Source organism: Camelus ferus, chromosome 19, assembly GCF_009834535.1.
Source record: "Camelus ferus isolate YT-003-E chromosome 19, BCGSAC_Cfer_1.0, whole genome shotgun sequence".
NCBI lineage: Eukaryota > Metazoa > Chordata > Mammalia > Artiodactyla > Camelidae > Camelus > Camelus ferus.
This window is the reverse complement of record NC_045714.1, coordinates 14,889,313-14,905,139: the sequence shown is the minus strand read 5'-3', so window position 1 is coordinate 14,905,139 and position 15,827 is coordinate 14,889,313. Positions and strand designations below refer to the sequence as shown.

The 15,827-nt window shown below is 65.2% G+C and overlaps 1 protein-coding gene across 5 annotated transcripts in view; it reads left to right on the top strand.

The window, feature by feature from the left end:
• The window catches only part of KCNQ2 (potassium voltage-gated channel subfamily Q member 2), a 50,106-nt gene extending 34,534 nt beyond the window's left edge, over positions 1-15,572 (top strand). For 2 of the 5 annotated variants that reach the window (XM_032461581.1, XM_032461580.1), the window contains 5 exons: positions 4,565-4,788; positions 5,343-5,451; positions 5,857-5,988; positions 10,616-10,739; positions 11,349-15,572. In XM_032461581.1, coding sequence (XP_032317472.1) covers positions 4,565-4,788; positions 5,343-5,451; positions 5,857-5,988; positions 10,616-10,739; positions 11,349-12,080 — 1,321 coding nt within the window. In that variant the 3' untranslated portion in view covers positions 12,081-15,572. Of the gene's footprint in view, positions 1-1,242; positions 1,297-4,564; positions 4,789-5,342; positions 5,452-5,856; positions 5,989-7,847; positions 7,956-10,615; positions 10,740-11,348 lie in introns of all 5 variants that reach the window. The other 3 variants (XM_032461578.1, XM_032461579.1, XM_032461582.1) reach the window with 3 other exon arrangements.
• Positions 15,573-15,827: the final 255 nt, after the last annotated feature.

The following is a 15,827-nucleotide window of genomic DNA, read 5'->3' as shown; positions in this document are numbered from 1 at the left end:
TCCAGAACGCACCCTGGGAGAGCATGTTTGCCCCAGTTTCAGGGGCCGCTGGGTGAGGTTCTGGGTCCTAGGGACCCCTGCATGAGTACACTCACCTGACAGCTGGACCCCGGCTCCGTCCTGCCTGGGATCCACCTCTAGTTCATTTTGTTCAACACCCCGAAGTGACTAGGGAAGGTCCCATCGGGAGGAAGCCATGCTGGCGGGGTCCCCTGTGGGGATGAGGCCGGGGAGGGGTCCAGTGACTCTGAGCCGTGGGCAGCCAAGCGAAAGCTCCTTAAGGAACCTTGACCTGCAGGCTTGCTGGTGTTAAGAAAGGGTGTCCTTCATGCATAGTGGGGAGATCCTTGTCTGGACACTGGCAGGTGCCGCTGGAATGTAGGTGAACGTAAGGACACGGGAGCGTCTGGGTTCCTCAGGTGCACAGTTTGAGAACTACTGTCACAGAAGCAACAGCACTGAAGGTGGAGGCAGAGAGGCCCCAGGAAAGTGAAGAGTTTCTTAAAGTTCTTGCTTGTTCTTGTTCTTTTCATTTTTGCTTAGAAGTTTGCAGGTTCTAGTGCAGAGATGAGTCTCGGGCCTTTGGGGAGGTTCTTGGGCAGGGCTGGCCGTGGGCCTTCCGTCTCCGCCCTGCCGGGGCCTCAGCACGGGGTGGACTTCACCCAAGATCCGACCTTGGCGGTCCCTCCAAGTCCAGGTGCCCTGAGCCCCCTTCTCCTTGGCTCCCTCCAGGTAGAGGCAGCCGCTGTCTCCTGGTAAGCCGGGGCCGCTCTGATCGGGCCGCTGGCTGGGTTGGTTTGTGAAGCCAAACTGGCACGTTTTTCCTCTGAAAACGTGAGCTTTCTGGAGTCCTGTCTTCCCAGAACTGGCAAAGCCTTAGCCCATGTATTATTTTTTTGTTGGCATGAATAGAGCAAAAAATAATACATCTTTTAAAAGACGTGGTCCCAAAACTGACGCTGGAAGGAAAAGGTATTTTTGGAGGAAAAAACAGGGATTTTTTTTCCTCCAAAAATAGGGGCTATTCTTTTCCAGGCCAGCGGGAAGACTTTCTTCACGGCCTCCTGGCTGCTCTCGCTCAGACGCGAACTCTGGAGCCAGTGGGGCCGGAGCCCAGAGCTGCCCTGGGTCGGTCGGTGGCTCGGTTCTCCTGTGCCCTCTGCCCGCGCGCCGGGCAGGCCCCTCTGGTCACGTCCTGGATGCCGGCGCCCCCGGGACTAACTGTCCTCTCCTCATTTCCAGTAAAGGCAGACGGTGCAGAGAGTCCCTGTGTGGATGCTGCCCTGGACACGCTAGGTACCTCGGACACGCCGCTCGGACAACCATTGCTGCACGGCTCTTGTCCCCTCCCGCTCCGGACACTCTGCTTATTAGAGGTTCTAGATGGACCAGGGAGAGGTGGCGCCGGCCCGGCCCCCTAGGCCCGATTCTGATTGGCAGCCGCTTCTGGAGCGCTAGGCTCCCTCTGACTCCGAACCCTCCTGGTGACGTGGTCATGGAGCCAACACCCTTCCTCATCTGCAAGCCAAACGATGCTCTGCTCCCAGCAGGAGGGGGGCTGGCCGGGGGCTCTGAAACCCCGACAGAGCACCGGCGTGTCCAGGCCCTGACTGCTCTCTGGCGAGCCGCTCCCCTGCGGCTGGCCCATCTAGCACCTCTACTATGCAGCAGAGGGCCGCTGCCCTTAACCCGCCCGCCCGCGGGAGGCGGCTCCGTTCTGTGTGTGCCGGGCCCCTTGGTCCTGACACACCAGACACACCGGAAAGCCGGAGGTCCACAGCTCCCCCTCCCCCGTACAGGCCTGGCTCAGGGCAGACTGGAAACAGGGCGGTGAAAGTCTGCCCGACCTTTGCCCCGTGGGCTCCCCGACTGCTGGCACGTTCCCTCTCTGTCCACTGTCTGCTGTCGGGCGTGTGGGGCGTCTGTCCTCCTGCTTGCTCTGGGTGCCCCTCCTGCCCGCCCCCTCCCCGACCGGGGCGGCCCTGCAGGTGCCGGCAGCTGTGCTCACCTGTCCTCATGTGCATGTGGTCCGCGCTGGCCCTGGGAGCCGTGGTGCCCAGCGGCGGGCGGCGGGAGGGGCTCCACAGCAGGGTCAGGGCCCCCGGGGCGGCGGCATGCTTGTCCATCTGCATCCGTGCATGCTCCAAGTCCCCCGCCTGGAGAGGGGCTCGAAGGGTGGCCCCCACCTGCCCGCGCTGCCTGTGTGTCCCCCACGTGGGTGCTGCAGGGGAGGCTGTTGCAGCCCCACGAGAGGAGATTTGGGGTCCCAGCAGAAGCTGTACTGCTTGCCTGGAGCTTGTGTCCAGGGTGCTTCTGGCCACAGGCTGTTCCTTCAGGTCAGGGGTTGTGATCAGGCTGCTGGGAATCAGAAGGCCCGGAGGGGCCCACGGCTGGGCCAGGAGCCCGGGCCAGGCTCAGCTCTGCGGTGCGCGAGTCTCACGAGCGTCACTCCGCCCCCTACCTCCCCTGGGCGTCCGCGGTCTGGCCGTGGGCTGGGCAGGTCGCTGTGGATGCAGCTCCCCGCCACCCCAACCCTGCTGCACTGGGCCCCAGCTGTGCAGACTGGGGTGTGGCCGATCTCCGCTGGGGCCTCCCGCTCGCCTGTCCCTGTGGATGGCTGGCCTCCTGTATTTGGAATTTCGCCTTGGGAAGCGTGGCAGGCAGGGGAGGAGAGGCTGGGCCTGGCTTTCTCCCCTAGATCCTCCTGGACTTGCTCCCTGGGCCCGACGTAAACGCCGAAGTCCAGGTGCCCCCAGTTAGTCTCCCACACGGAGGCTGGTCTGGCCTCGGGCTCCTTCCCTGTCCTGGGTTTGCTTCTGTCCTTGTTTGTGAGCTGAGGGAGGGCCTCTCTCACACCTGCAGGACTGTTGGCCAGCTGTTCCGACACCTGGAGTTGAGGCAGGGCTGGGGTGGCCGGGGGGGCTGAGTGCCTGTGGGCACTGAGCTGTTATGACCTTGGACGTCCAGATGACCACCCGTGGCCTCCTCCAGCAAGGCACCCCTTCCCTGGTCTGAGCAGCCTGAGGGCCTGGGACAGGGGGCCCAGGCTGAGGCCAGGAAGGCTCCCTCCTATGGCTCTGTCCTCGCGGGCAGCTGCATGGGCCAAGTTCTTATGCTGCGCCGGGCATCAGGTCCAGCTGGGGTCTTCTGTTCTCCTGGTTTCATGGTCCCCCTGGACCAGCTGGTGGTCTCCTTTGGGAACGAAGGAAGAAGAGGGTTACCTGCACCAAAGCCCCCATGGCCTGGCTACCGATGTCCCTTGGCCCCCAACCCCTGTCTTGGCCTCATGCACAGCAGATCCGGGCTTGGGGCCAGCGGTGTTCCGAGCAGCAGACACCCCCGCTCCTGTGCTCATGGGACACAGAGCCCCCAGGGGCTCCTGGGGAGCGCTCCCTGAGTGGGCTCCAAGCCTCGGGCTAGCACAGGTGGGTCTCAGCTGCCCGGGGGCAGGGAGGGGGCACAGACCTGGACCTCAGTGTCCAGGCTGGCGGCGGACTAGGCTGTGGGCTGTCTCTTGTCCTTGGCCTGCCATCTCTGCACCGTCTGATGGACGTGTCTCAGTGGCAGGTCCCCCTTGGCCAGCGGAGGCGGCCGACTCGGGGTGGCTGAGGTGGGTCTGGCGCTGTCTGAGGGATTAGCTGGTGGTGGCGGCTTCCCAGGGCCAGCAGGGGCCCTGCCAGGCGCCACTCCAGGAGGCTCTGTGACGAGATGTGGTGGTGAGTGGGTTCACAGTTCACCACTCTCCTCCTGGGCAGGTGTTGGAAACTGCCGGCGGGAGGAAGGGAGTAGCTGCCTGGCCCTGGGCCTGACCTCTGACCCCGACCAGAGACAGCCTCTGTCTCCTGGCTGTCGCTGGACTGTCAGGACGGTCTCCACGATTACCAGGAGACACAGGGGCAGGGAGGCCCGAAGACCGTGGCAGGGCTGTGACTGTGGCCTTGGGCCGGGGCTGGGGCCGGCAAGGCCCGTTACAGCTGGTGTGACCTGCCCGCTTCCACCCCTCGGGGGGCGTGGACGTTCTGCTCCCAGATGTGTTCGGCGGTGCTGTGGGCCTGTGCTGGTCCGGGTGGGGGGAGGCAGGCAGACCCTCACCCTCCGTGCTGCACCCTTCTGGTGCCCTGCTCCCCGGGACGCGGCAGAGGGGCCCATGGTCAGCTGCAGAGCCCACCCTCCTGCAGGTGGGCTGGTGGTGGAGGCACAGGTTGGAGAGTGCCCCCTGGGGCCGTTCTGGGGGGCAGGGGGTTGGAGGGCAGGCATGGAAACCACTGGAGGGGCCGGGCCCTCAGCAGGTGCCAGGGAGAGCCATAGCCACGCAGGCATTTGGCCGGATGGCGTGGAGAAGCCTCAGGCACCTTTCGTCCACTGATCACTCCCCGGCCAGGCCGGGCATCCGCACAGGCTCCGAGGTGGAGCTGACCGTGTCCATCCCCTCGGCCACGGCGGCCCCACATACGGGGCCAGCCGCCAGCAGACACGGGTGTGTGTGTTCTTTGCAGAGTGACCTCTCTTGCTGTTTTTCTGTGTATCTGTCTGTCTGTCCGTCTGTCGGTTCTCGCGGGAGCAGTCAGAAGGTCAGTTTGAAAGACCGTGTCTTCTCCAGCCCCCGAGGCGTGGCTGCCAAGGGCAAGGGGTCCCCCCAGGCCCAGACCATGCGGCGGTCGCCCAGCGCCGACCAGAGCCTGGAGGACAGTCCGAGCAAGGTGCCCAAAAGTTGGAGCTTCGGGGAGCGCGGCCGCGCACGGCAGGCCTTCCGGGCCAGGGGCGCCGCTTCCCGGCAGAACTCGGAAGGTGGGTCGGGCACCCCTCGGGCAGGGCCTCTCCTTCCCCGCCCCTTCCTTTATTGAGGTGAAGAACTAGCCCCTGAGAGTGAATGCTCAGCGGCGTGCAGCAGAGTCGACCTTGTCCACCACCACCTCCAGTCCCAGAGCGCCCCACACCCCGAGGAGGCCCGTGTCTGTGGCGGCGCTCCCGCCTGGACTCTGTGGGCCCACTGTTCTGGGCCCCGTGCAGTGGGGTCACACGGGGTCGTCCTTTTGTGTCTGGCTTTGCCCTGCGAGTCTGTTCTCCAGGCTCATCCCCACTGCGCTGGTGACCGTGCTTCGCTCTTTCTCGTGGTGGACGCTCCCCGGTCACCGTGTGTGGACGTGTCACACTGTGTCTACTTGACCAGTCATAGGATGCCCTTTCAAGCCCGCGTGGTGGCCACTCCCCATGGGCCACGGGTGGGGGTAGGGGTGGGTTCTGGAGCTGGGTGTGCTCTCTGACAGGTGTGTGCCACGGGGCCGTGGTGCTGGGGCTGCTCTGTCCCGTCTGCCCCCTCATGGCTGTGTCCTTCCACCCAGAAGCAAGTCTCCCCGGGGAGGACATCGTGGATGACAACAAGAGCTGCACCTGCGAGTTTGTGGCCGAGGATCTGACCCCGGGCCTCAAAGTCAGCATCCGGGCCGTGTGGTGAGGGCCCGGCTCCTGGGCGCGGCGAGGGGGCTGGGGCCTTTGTGGGGCTGGTGAGGGCGCACACTCCGGTGGGATGCTTCTTGGCTGAGACCCCTTCAGCCTGGCTCCCTGTGACTCACGAGGCACCTGCCCTCACAGCTGTCACCTGTGTCCCGGGGGCTGGGTGCCCGAGGCTGTGAGTGGATGGCCGGGAGCTGCTGCCGCACAGGGGTTCTCGGGTGGACAAGGGTCCTTCTGTGTGGCGGGGCCCAGTGCACAAGGTGGGGGGTGGCTCAGCTAATAGGGACAGGTCATCAGTGGCCTTTCTCAGAGACGCTGGGAGGGCCACAGGCAGGTGAACACTTGGGACAGCCTTTGATGATCTCTGCCCAGGGCTCACAGCCCCCTGCCCATCCCCTCCAGTGTCATGCGGTTCCTGGTGTCCAAGCGAAAGTTCAAGGAGAGCCTACGGCCCTACGACGTGATGGACGTGATCGAGCAGTACTCAGCCGGCCACCTGGACATGCTGTCCCGCATCAAAAACCTGCAGTCCAGGCAAGAGCCCCTCCCCTGCCCGCCCATCCCCTGGCGCCAAAGCCAGGCATGAGACGGGACAGCGGACGGCATGGGCTGGTTCTCCGCTGGAGGTGGGGTGGGGGTGCGGCTGCAGGGGCACAGGGGACCCTTCCTCTCCGGCCCCACGTCGGCCCCGTGTGGGCTTTCTGCTGTGTCCTCGTGTGTTGTGTCTGTTTTTAATCTCTGTTGTCTCTCCTTTCTCTCCTCTCCTGCCCCTGCTGTGACGGGCGGGCGAGTATGTGTGTGTACGTGTGCGCACACGTACGTGTGCACATGCATGTGCGTGTGTGGACGCACATGTGTGTTTGCACGGGGTAAGCCTCAGGTGCATGTACGTGTGCACATGTGCGTACAAGTGCATGCACGTGCATGTGTGCACACGTGTGCAACACATGTTTTGCAAAAGTGTGGATGCGTGCATGTCTGTGTGTTAGTGCGTCCATGCGTGGGTGTAGTGTATTCATGCACATGTGTGCGCACATGTGCACACGTGTGTGTGGGGAACAGAGCAGTTCTGTGGACAGGTGAAGCTGCAGGGTTTGGGGGCCCCACCAGGCAGCAGCTGTGCTACGTAGAACCTCTTCTTCCAGAGCAGAGAGGCCCGTCCACCCTCCCCGCTGCGCAGAGGGACTCCCACGTCCCCAGCAGGCAGCAGGGCTGGATGCGTGTGAGAAGCGTGGCCGTGGCAGGGCACATACCGAGGCTGCAGTCTGTGGCCCCACACGTGTGTATAGACACGCAAGGGCCTGGATACACGAGCGCAGACCCATGTCCACAGACCCATGTCCACTCCCGCATGCACACGGGTGCCAGCCTGTGTAACCGTGCTCTCAGCCTCATGCCCACATGTGCGTCCCATGGGTCCCACGCATGCTCATGCACACTGAGTCCAGGGTGCTCGCAGGCACACACCATCCACCCACGCACAAGCAGCGGCACATACATCTGCGGGGCCTGTAAGGAGGGTCCCCTGGAGGGGGCCCCACACTCCTGCTCATCAGGACTCTCCAAGAGGCTGCAGCCAGTTCTCCGCCCCTGAAGCCTGGGCCCTGGCTGTGGGGGTCTGGAAGGTCGGGGCAGTCCGGGGGGTCAGCCCAGCTCCCGGCCCCTGAGCAGGCAGCGTCTGCTCTGTCCTGCTTGGGGTCCCAGGGGAGGGGCTTCTCTGGGCCTCCAGCTGCTCCTGTTGGGTGGGGCCGCGGGGGACCCCTTCCTGCCTGCCAGATCAGGCCGACGGCTCAGCGTCCTCTTGGAGTGTTGAGTAGACCTGCGTTGTGCATGTGTGCAAACGTGTGTGAACGTGTGAGCCACGTGTGAGAGCATGCATGTTTGTATAGGAGCGTGCAGACACGTGAGCGTATGTGTGTGTGGGTGTGGGTGTGAGCACATGTGCGAGGGAGAGGCTGGCCTGTCTACTCCTCTCACGGCAGCCGTTTTTGTTCACCAGGTGCTTCTGCCCTAAACGTTCCCTCTCCTTCCCTTTCTGTCTGAAAACAGACGAGACATACCGACCCCCAGGAGCCAGACGGCTGTGCCCGCTGGCTGGGCCTCGGCGTACTTCCCCGCGCACCCGGCACTTTGCTGCCCCCCCACCCCCGGCCGGCGCGCGCACGCTCGCCCGGGCAGCGGGGCACCACCACAGGGCCGTGGCCCCGGCCGGTGCTTGCTTGAACAAGGAGAGGTTGGCGAGTCTGAGGTCCCAGGAGCGCGGGGTCTGTAAGAAGTGTCACTCTTGCTTTCGGCGGGTCGATCCCTTTGTCTCTGCAAGTTTCCAGCTGCCTCCCTTTGGTGTTGCTTCATGATGCATTTTCCTGGTGTCTCTTTTCTTGTTTACTCGCCAGGATAGATATGATTGTGGGCCCCCCACCCCCTTCAACTCCCCGGCACAAGAAGTACCCCACCAAAGGACCCACGGCCCCTCCGAGAGAGTCACCCCAGTACTCACCTAGGTCAGGATGCCAACCCGCTCCCGCCTGTCTGTGTGGGAGGCCAGCCCCCTTCACTCCAGGCCACATGACGACAGCACCAGCACTGCTCTTACAGGACCGGATGGAGGGGAGGGTTTTCTGTCCCTGACAAAATGACCTCCGGGAGAAGCCTGGTCCTGGGCAGGTCCCGGGGGCTGGGTCAGTGTGCCCCTGAGCTGCCCCTTTTGGTGGGGCCCTGCGGAGGCTCTCCAAGGGACCCCTTTCCACGGATACCCTGTGTGATGTCCGCCTGGACGGGGGGTCCCGGGGCAGAAGCAGAGGGGCAGCCCTGCGAGGATCAGAATCATTCGGACGTGCGGGGATGCCCCACGCTGGCCCTCCCGCAGCACCGACTCTGGCCCCAGCCCCGCCCCCCGTGGGTCGGCCTGGGCTGCTGTGAGGCTCTGAGCAGGCCCTGCCCTTTTCTTGCCTTTAAACTCTTTTGGTGAATGAGTGGAAAGCCCCGAGCAGGTGCCCAGCCCCAGCGGCCTCCCAGGGAGCGCCGAGGGCTTTGCAGCTCCGTTACCAGTGTTGTCCTCGTGGTCAGTGTTACTGAAGATGGCCCGGCTGCCAGCATAGAGGAGGTGGGTCAGTTAGGCGGAGAGTCAGCAGAAGCAGGTGCCTTGGTGATGGACTCAGACGTGGGAGGCTCCTGCTTCCCCAGAGGTGATGGCTGCAACCCTTCCGCCTCCTCTGGCAGGTCTGGGAGCACAGACCTGTGAGGGTGAGGGCAGACGCACCCCGGCTGTGCTGGCGGAGGGAGCCCGGGGCGTCCGGAGGCCCTTGGGGATGCTGGCAGCCGGGCCAGCGGAGCGACTGGGGGCATCTGACCCATACTCCTTGTGCGCAGGGTTTCTGTACGTGAGGCTGAGGGTCAGTGAGCTGGGCATCTCAACCTGGGAGCTCTCCCACGTGAAAGGAATTTCTGGGGAAGCAGGCCTGACCCAGGGCAGCCCAGACAGTGTTTGCCGTGTCCCCTCTCCTGCCCGTGTCCCCCATCCCAGGATGCTGTGCCCCGAGACAGAAGCCCTTCTTTCTGGGCGTCGCTGCAGGGCACAGGGGCTGGGCATTCAGAGCCCCGGACCTCCAGGCCTCCCAGGCCACTGTAGCCTGAGGACACACAGATTCCCACAGGGAGGGGACCAGGAGGACAGACCAGTCCCTGGGGGGTGGTTAAGCCCAACTGGTCAGCGTGAGGCTGTGGGAGGGGGTGGCACAGGCTCCACAGAGGACCCTCTCCCAGTGCCCCAGCAGCAGCAGCTCCAGGCTGACCCTTGGCCAAGGCTCTCAAGGGGGAGCGGCCAGGCAGGTGGCCCGTCATGTGGCAGGGGTGAAGGCGCTGAGCGCCCGTGCCTGGACTGTGTGGACACTCGGATCTCCAGAGAATCCCCTCCCCCTGCTCCTTTCCCACCAGCGTCTGCTTGGAGCCTGAGGGCCCCCCGCCCCCCAGCTCCCACCCCGTGCATGAGTCAAGCATGACGCCCAGTGGAGCATGAGGCGGCTGCCCTGCGGCTGACCCGAGCCTGAACCCCTCCCGCTTCGTGCGACAGAAAGAGCAGACCCCTTGAGCCCCTGGCAGAGGCGGCAGGGACGGCCCTGTGGGTGAGGAAGGTGCCCGATGGGACGGCAGCGCGAGCTGCCGGGGGCTGGCGCCCTTCTGTGCTCCGGAGCTTGGGAGGCGTGCTTTGTGCCTGAGACTCCAGGCCAGAGACAGGCGGGGGCTGCGTGGCTGCACCCAGGGCGTTTGCCCAGCTGGTTCAGGGACTGACCCAGTGGCTTGCAGACCAAGCGAGCGTCCACGTAGGCGCACCTCTCCGGCTTGGAGAGTTGGGAGCCCACACTGCCGCTCTGAGGCCCCTTCTGAGCCCCTCGGTGGCCCTGCCTGTTCAGCACGGGTCTGGCAGAAGCCCCCTCCTCGAAGGAAGCGTCCTTCCCCTCTCGCTGGCGTTCGTGACCATGGCCTTGTTTGAGATCAGCCCAGCTGTGTTCTGCACCCCACATGTGCGCGCACATGCAGGCACACCCACGCACACACACCCTCGCACCAGCGCACACGCGCACACACAGTGGGCACACACGTGCACACGCACGAGCGCACACAGACCTCCTCTGGTTGGCAGTGGCTCTGTCCGTCTCCTCCTTTGGTTGTGCGTGGCGGTTTCCTGTGTTGGTCTGTGTCCCCTCTCACCATGGCGCATGGAGCGAGTTCTGCTTCTGTTTTCCCGCTGCAGACGTTTACCCCCGCCCTGCCAGAGCGGGGCGGGGCGGCCCCAGTGGCACATTACGCAGGAGCAAAGCTGGTGTGGGGGTGGGGCAGGGTGGGGGCTGGGTTGCTGGGGGTGCGTGGCCCTAGCTCCCTTCTCTTTACTCCTTGCTAATGTGCCAGCCTGCTGGGACAGAATGGTCTGGGGCTGGGACAGAATGGTCTGGGGCTGAGCCCCGAGGACGTCAGACAGCAGTATGAGGACCAGTCACCTGGCATCCATCTGTCCTGGTTCCTCACTGTCCCCGGTGGGTTCTGGGCTCAGCCTGGAGCCTGGGCCCCGGGGGCTGCAGCCTGGCCCAGGAGGAGAGGAGAGGGCCGCGGCCCCGCTGCTGCTCCCACCCGAACTCATGCTGGGGGTGTGGTCTCTTCCTGGCAGAGTGGACCAGATCGTTGGGCGGGGCCCAGCCATAGCGGATAAAGACCGGAGCAAGGGCCCGGCGGAGGCGGAGCTGCCCGAGGACCCCAGCATGATGGGCCGGCTGGGGAAGGTGGAGAAGCAGGTGGGGAGACCAGGGGAGGGCCCCCACCCTGCAGGGGCGCTCAAGCTTTGAGGGGAGGGGAGGGCTACTGCATCTGGACCCGGCACCCCGTGAGCCTCTCCTGGGTTTGGGGCACTTCCCTCTGCCCTCTGGTACCCACAGGCCTACGGGCTGAGCCCCAGTTTACGCCCTCTCCCCTTGCCTGGGTGGGGGCCTCTGCGAGGCCCCAAGTACTGGACGCCCTGTGGGGCCGTCCTTCACCCCACCTGGCTGGCCTTCTCCCCCTTGCCTGACTCCCCACTGCTCTCTCCTGGGAGTGAAGCCCCCCACTCAGGGTCTGCTTCTGGGAGCTGAGGAAAGGAATGGCTAGTTCTTTCCCTCCAAAGAGCCTGCTCTAAGGGGTGGACCCACAGTGGGCAGCAGGGGTGCCCAGCCCGGCAGGAGGGCTGGTGCTCTGAAGCCCTGGGGCCGCACACACAGCAGCTGAGCTGCTGCCGGGCCTGCCTGCCGGGTGCCTCGCACCTCTGTGGGAAACATCCCGGGCCCCTCCAACCCCGGGAGCGGCCCTGGGAGGGGCCCGGTCCCCCACCCCAGGAGCGGCCCGGCGCGGCCCAGCAGACCCTCTTGCAGGTCCTGTCCATGGAGAAGAAGCTGGATTTCCTGGTGAACATCTACATGCAGCGCATGGGTGTCGCCCCGACGGAGACCGAGGCCTACTTTGGGGCCAAGGAGCCAGAGCCGGCGCCACCGTACCACAGCCCCGAGGACAGCCGGGACCACGGCGGCAGGAACGGCTGCATCGTCAAGCTGGTCCGCTCCACCAGCTCCACGGGCCAGAAGAACTTCTCAGCGCCCCCGGCCGCGCCGCCCGCACAGTGCCCGCCGTCCACCTCGTGGCAGCAGCAGGGCTTCCCGCGCCAGGGCTACGGCACCTCGCCCGTGGGCGACCACGGCTCGCTGGTGCGCATCCCGCCACCACCTGCCCACGAGCGGTCGCTGTCCGCCTACAGCGGGGGCAACCGGGCCAGCACGGAGTTCCTGAGGCAGGAGGACGCCCCGGCCGGCAGGCCCCACGAGGGTGCCCTGCGGGGCAGCGACACGTCCATCTCCATCCCGTCCGTGGACCACGAGGAGCTGGAGCGCTCCTTCAGCGGCTTCAGCATCTCCCAGTCCAAGGAGAACCTGGACGCCCTCAGCGGCTGCTACGCGGCCGTCGCGCCGTGCGCCAAAGTCAGGCCCTACATCGCCGAGGGCGAGTCGGACACAGACTCGGACCTCTGCACCCCCTGCGGGCCCCCGCCGCGCTCTGCCACGGGCGAGGGCCCCTTCGGTGACGTGGGCTGGGCCGGGCCCCGGAAGTGAGGCTGCCTCCAGCCTCTCCCTGACTCCCAGCAGCCGGGTCTCTAGGGGGACCCTCTGGGGCCTCTTCCTAGAGTAACGCAGTGGGGGTGCCCGTGTGGGGCAGCGGGCGGGCGCAGCCCTTGGTCTCTCACACTGCAAGTTGGCAAAAATTCTTTTCCAGCAAGGGGCAGCCAGGCTGGCCGTGCCCACTCTGCAGACTGCTGGCCCAGCTGTGACGGGGGCCGGGGTCAAGGCTGAAGGCAGCCCCTGGTGGCCCGGTGGAGGCATGGGCCGGGAGCAGGGCCGGGTGAGGGTGGCAGTGAGGGGTCTCCGAGAGGATCAGCGGCCTTGCAGCCTCAGGGGAGGTGTGGCCGGCAGCACCGCTCGGGCGATGACCTTTGCCTCATGGCTGTCCCTCCAGAGCTGCTGGTCAGTGTCATCCTATCCCCCCATCCCAGGTTCTGAGTGTTCTGTGATGGGAGCCCATCCCAAGTCCAGGACCCTGGCCGGGCACCGCATGGGTGCACAGAGTGACCCTCAGACATCCCGAACGTGGCTCTTGTGGGGAGGGGCCCACTCTGCAGACTCCTGGAAGAGGGTGCTTGGGGCTCCCGTCTATTTCTAGGAGACTCCTGTGGTCCTCTCTGCCCTGCCCTAGCGGGCACTGGTCACCAGGCTGTGGCCAGCTCTGCAGTGTGGACTGCTTGCAGGAGTGATGTGGTGGGGGTGTGGCGTCCCCCTGGCCGGGGCTCGGGTTCTGGGGTCCTGGGCCCGGCAGGTCATGGTGAACAGGTTTGCACTGTCCTTCACCAAGGATCCTGCCTTGCCTGTCCCCATCAGTCCCCTCACAGGACCTGGGGCTGGGCAGTGTGCTAACCCCCAGGATAACCCTTCAGGGCCCCACAGGGCAGTAGAGCCCCCACCCCAGTCCAGAGATGAAGGCAGCTCTGTCTTGTAGAGTGTCTCTCTTGCCCCTGCTGGAGCTCACCACCCACTGTCCGTCCTCCCCCACTGATCAGCCCCTTGGCTGCGACCTCTTGGTGTCTTGGGAGTCAGAGAAGCCCATCCCCACACTGGGCCCTGGGGAGCAGGGATCCCCATCCCTCTAGTCTTGGGCATCTTGGCCTGAGGGGAAGCAGCTTGGAGCCAAGAGTCAAATCGTGGGGGACGGAGTGGAATCCCCACCCCAGCTGTCCATGTCCTGGCGCTCTGAGACCTTTGGGGAGCAGTGTGTTCTGTAGCCTCTGCGTGTGCCCCGCACCCTGGCCAGGCCATGCAGGGTCCCACCCATGGACACCTCTCTGCTGGGGCTGCTGGCCGGGCAGCTGGAGGGTGGGCTGGGCCCAGTGCAGGAGGACCCAGGCTTGGACTCAGAACCCGTGGTCTGTGCTCAGGGCCGCAGTGTGAGGGCACCCCCTCCTTCCCAGCAGCCCAGAGGGATCGGGCGTGGAGCCTGCCATGTGGCCTGGGGAGGGGCGCCTGCTGCCCCTCCCCCTGCTGTGTCCCCCTCTCAGAGTCCTCCTCGTTCTCGAGGGCAGTGTTTCTCCAGCCCCAGACCCTGCAATGCTGAGAAAAGCCCCTCCCAGTATTGGCACGAAGAGGCCCAGGCAGAGGGCCGCTCCTGGGGTGGAGTCTGAGCCCCCCTCGCCCTCCCGCTGTGGGAGGGGAGGCCCCACCTCACCCCGGCCCCGGCTGCCGTTCTCCGGCCCCGGGGGGAGAGATTCACGTTGCCAGCAGCAGCGACCCGTCCGTGTCAGACCTTGGCTGGCATGGACCCCTGGCCCAGGTAGGAGGGGTCCTTGGCCCCTGGTGAGAGTTTTGTGTCCTGCACCAGGCACCCCTGTGCCGTGGGGCCCTGGCAACGGAGGAGCCAGCTCTGACACGCCTCCTGTCCCCAGCGCCGCGGAGCCTGGAGCTGGTGCCAGGCCACTGCTGGGAGGGTCTCCAAGGTTGCAGCAGGAGGGACTGAGGCTAGACTGTGGACATGCTGCCCGCAGCAAGGTGGTTATGAAGTTCATCCTGGCCCCTCTGTAAGACAGGAGGCCTGCGTCTCTGCTTGGGGGATGGTTTGGGGGTGTAGTCTGGGGAGAGGATGGGGTACAGGCTTCTTCTCAGGGGCCCCCAGACCCAGGCCTGAGCAACGTCTGTCCGCTGCCCAGGGGCCCCACTTTTGGGAAGCGTAGGCTTCAGGAAAGAGGCTGGGCGCTCGCTGGGAAGTCGGTGCCCTTCCTGGGCTGCGGGCCCGCCACTGCCCCGTGGCTGGCGCGGCGTGTCTTTCCCAAGACGAGCAGGTGTGCTACCAGAGGTCGCACCCCCAAACAAACCCCACACACACCTGTGCTCACACACACGCAGCAGCTCGCACTCATGTGCACACCCGCGGGCACACAGCGCACATTCGCCTGCACGTGCAGCGTGCACGAGTGTACCCACCCCCACACCACATGTGCACGCCCACGTGCACGTGCACACATGCCCCCACGTGTGCGCACATCCCTGTCTGACCTCTCTCTGGCTCCCCCCACTTTAAGCCAGAAGAATTAATGACTTCGGGAGCCCAGGTGATCCTGAAACGCTGGGCCCTGGGTGAGGGTCCCTGCTGTGTGGGGCCTCTGGGCAGCACTGGCAGAGGGTCCGCCAGAGCCCATCCAGGGTCCCACGCTGCCCTCCTCCGTACCCTCAGCTGCCCTGGTGGCTGTCTGGAGTGTTGACTCAGCCAGATGCCAAGAGCCTGGGCCAGGGCGGTCCCTGCCTCCTTAGCCTTGCAGCCCGGCCTTGGCAGCCTCTCTCTTCACCGGCCCGGCATCTCCCTCTTCTGTCCACGTGAAATCACGAGCCATGGTCTCAGCTGGGGCAGCTCTGGAGGATGGAGGACCCCAGCCAGGGGGCGGGGGTCCTCCCGGGCCTGCCCCCTGCCCACAGGAGCCCCCACCCCCAGCGGCACAGCTGTCCTTTGGGTAGAGTCACTTCAAAGCCCTGTTCAGAGGCTCTGGGAGTCCACCCCGCGAGGGGGCCACCTGGTCAGAGCAGTAAGAGCCAGCCACCGCCTCTCCCCACCCCCGCCCCACGCCCCAGCCTGGAGCTCAGGCACCAGCCGGGTGGCTCGGCACATCCTTCACGCATGGGTTGATTTTGACCCCTCCTTGCACTAGGCTGGGGTCCCCCGGCGCTCACGAATCTGAGGTGTTAAGATGGGAGGGGATGGGAAGGCATCCCCTTTCCTGCCAGCCCCACTCTTGTGGGGCACCCTGGGAAGCAGGTGCCCCGCCCCTGCTGTTTGGACAGAACTTGGCCCTGGGACATTTCTAGATGCTTCCGAAGCCCCAGAGGGTGGAGGGCTGCAGGGAGGCCTTTGTAGAAACACTGGCATGTGTACGGTTTCACCCTCACCCTGAGCTGTATATAATGGGCAGAGTGCCGGATGGAGGCGCCTGCCCAGGTCTCCTGCTGCGAGGAAGGACGCGTTCCCGGCCCCCGCGTCACAGACGCTGGAATAAACGTGGTGCGAAGAGGGCTGGTTTGACAGTGAGGACCTGCCGGGGAGAGTTTGGGTAATCCTGCACCCGTGGGAGGGTGGGGAGTTCTGAGCAGCAGGTGGGGCTCCGTGACGCCCAGTGCACAGTGACTCGAGTCTGACACTCCTTTCCCTGGCCGATGCTGTCCTGAGTGGTCCTAAGGCTGTGGCGTGGATAACCCTGCCCTCCGTGACCCCCGAGCAGATCTCCAGGCCTCCTGCTTGTATGCACTGACGTCCAACGTCTGGTGTAG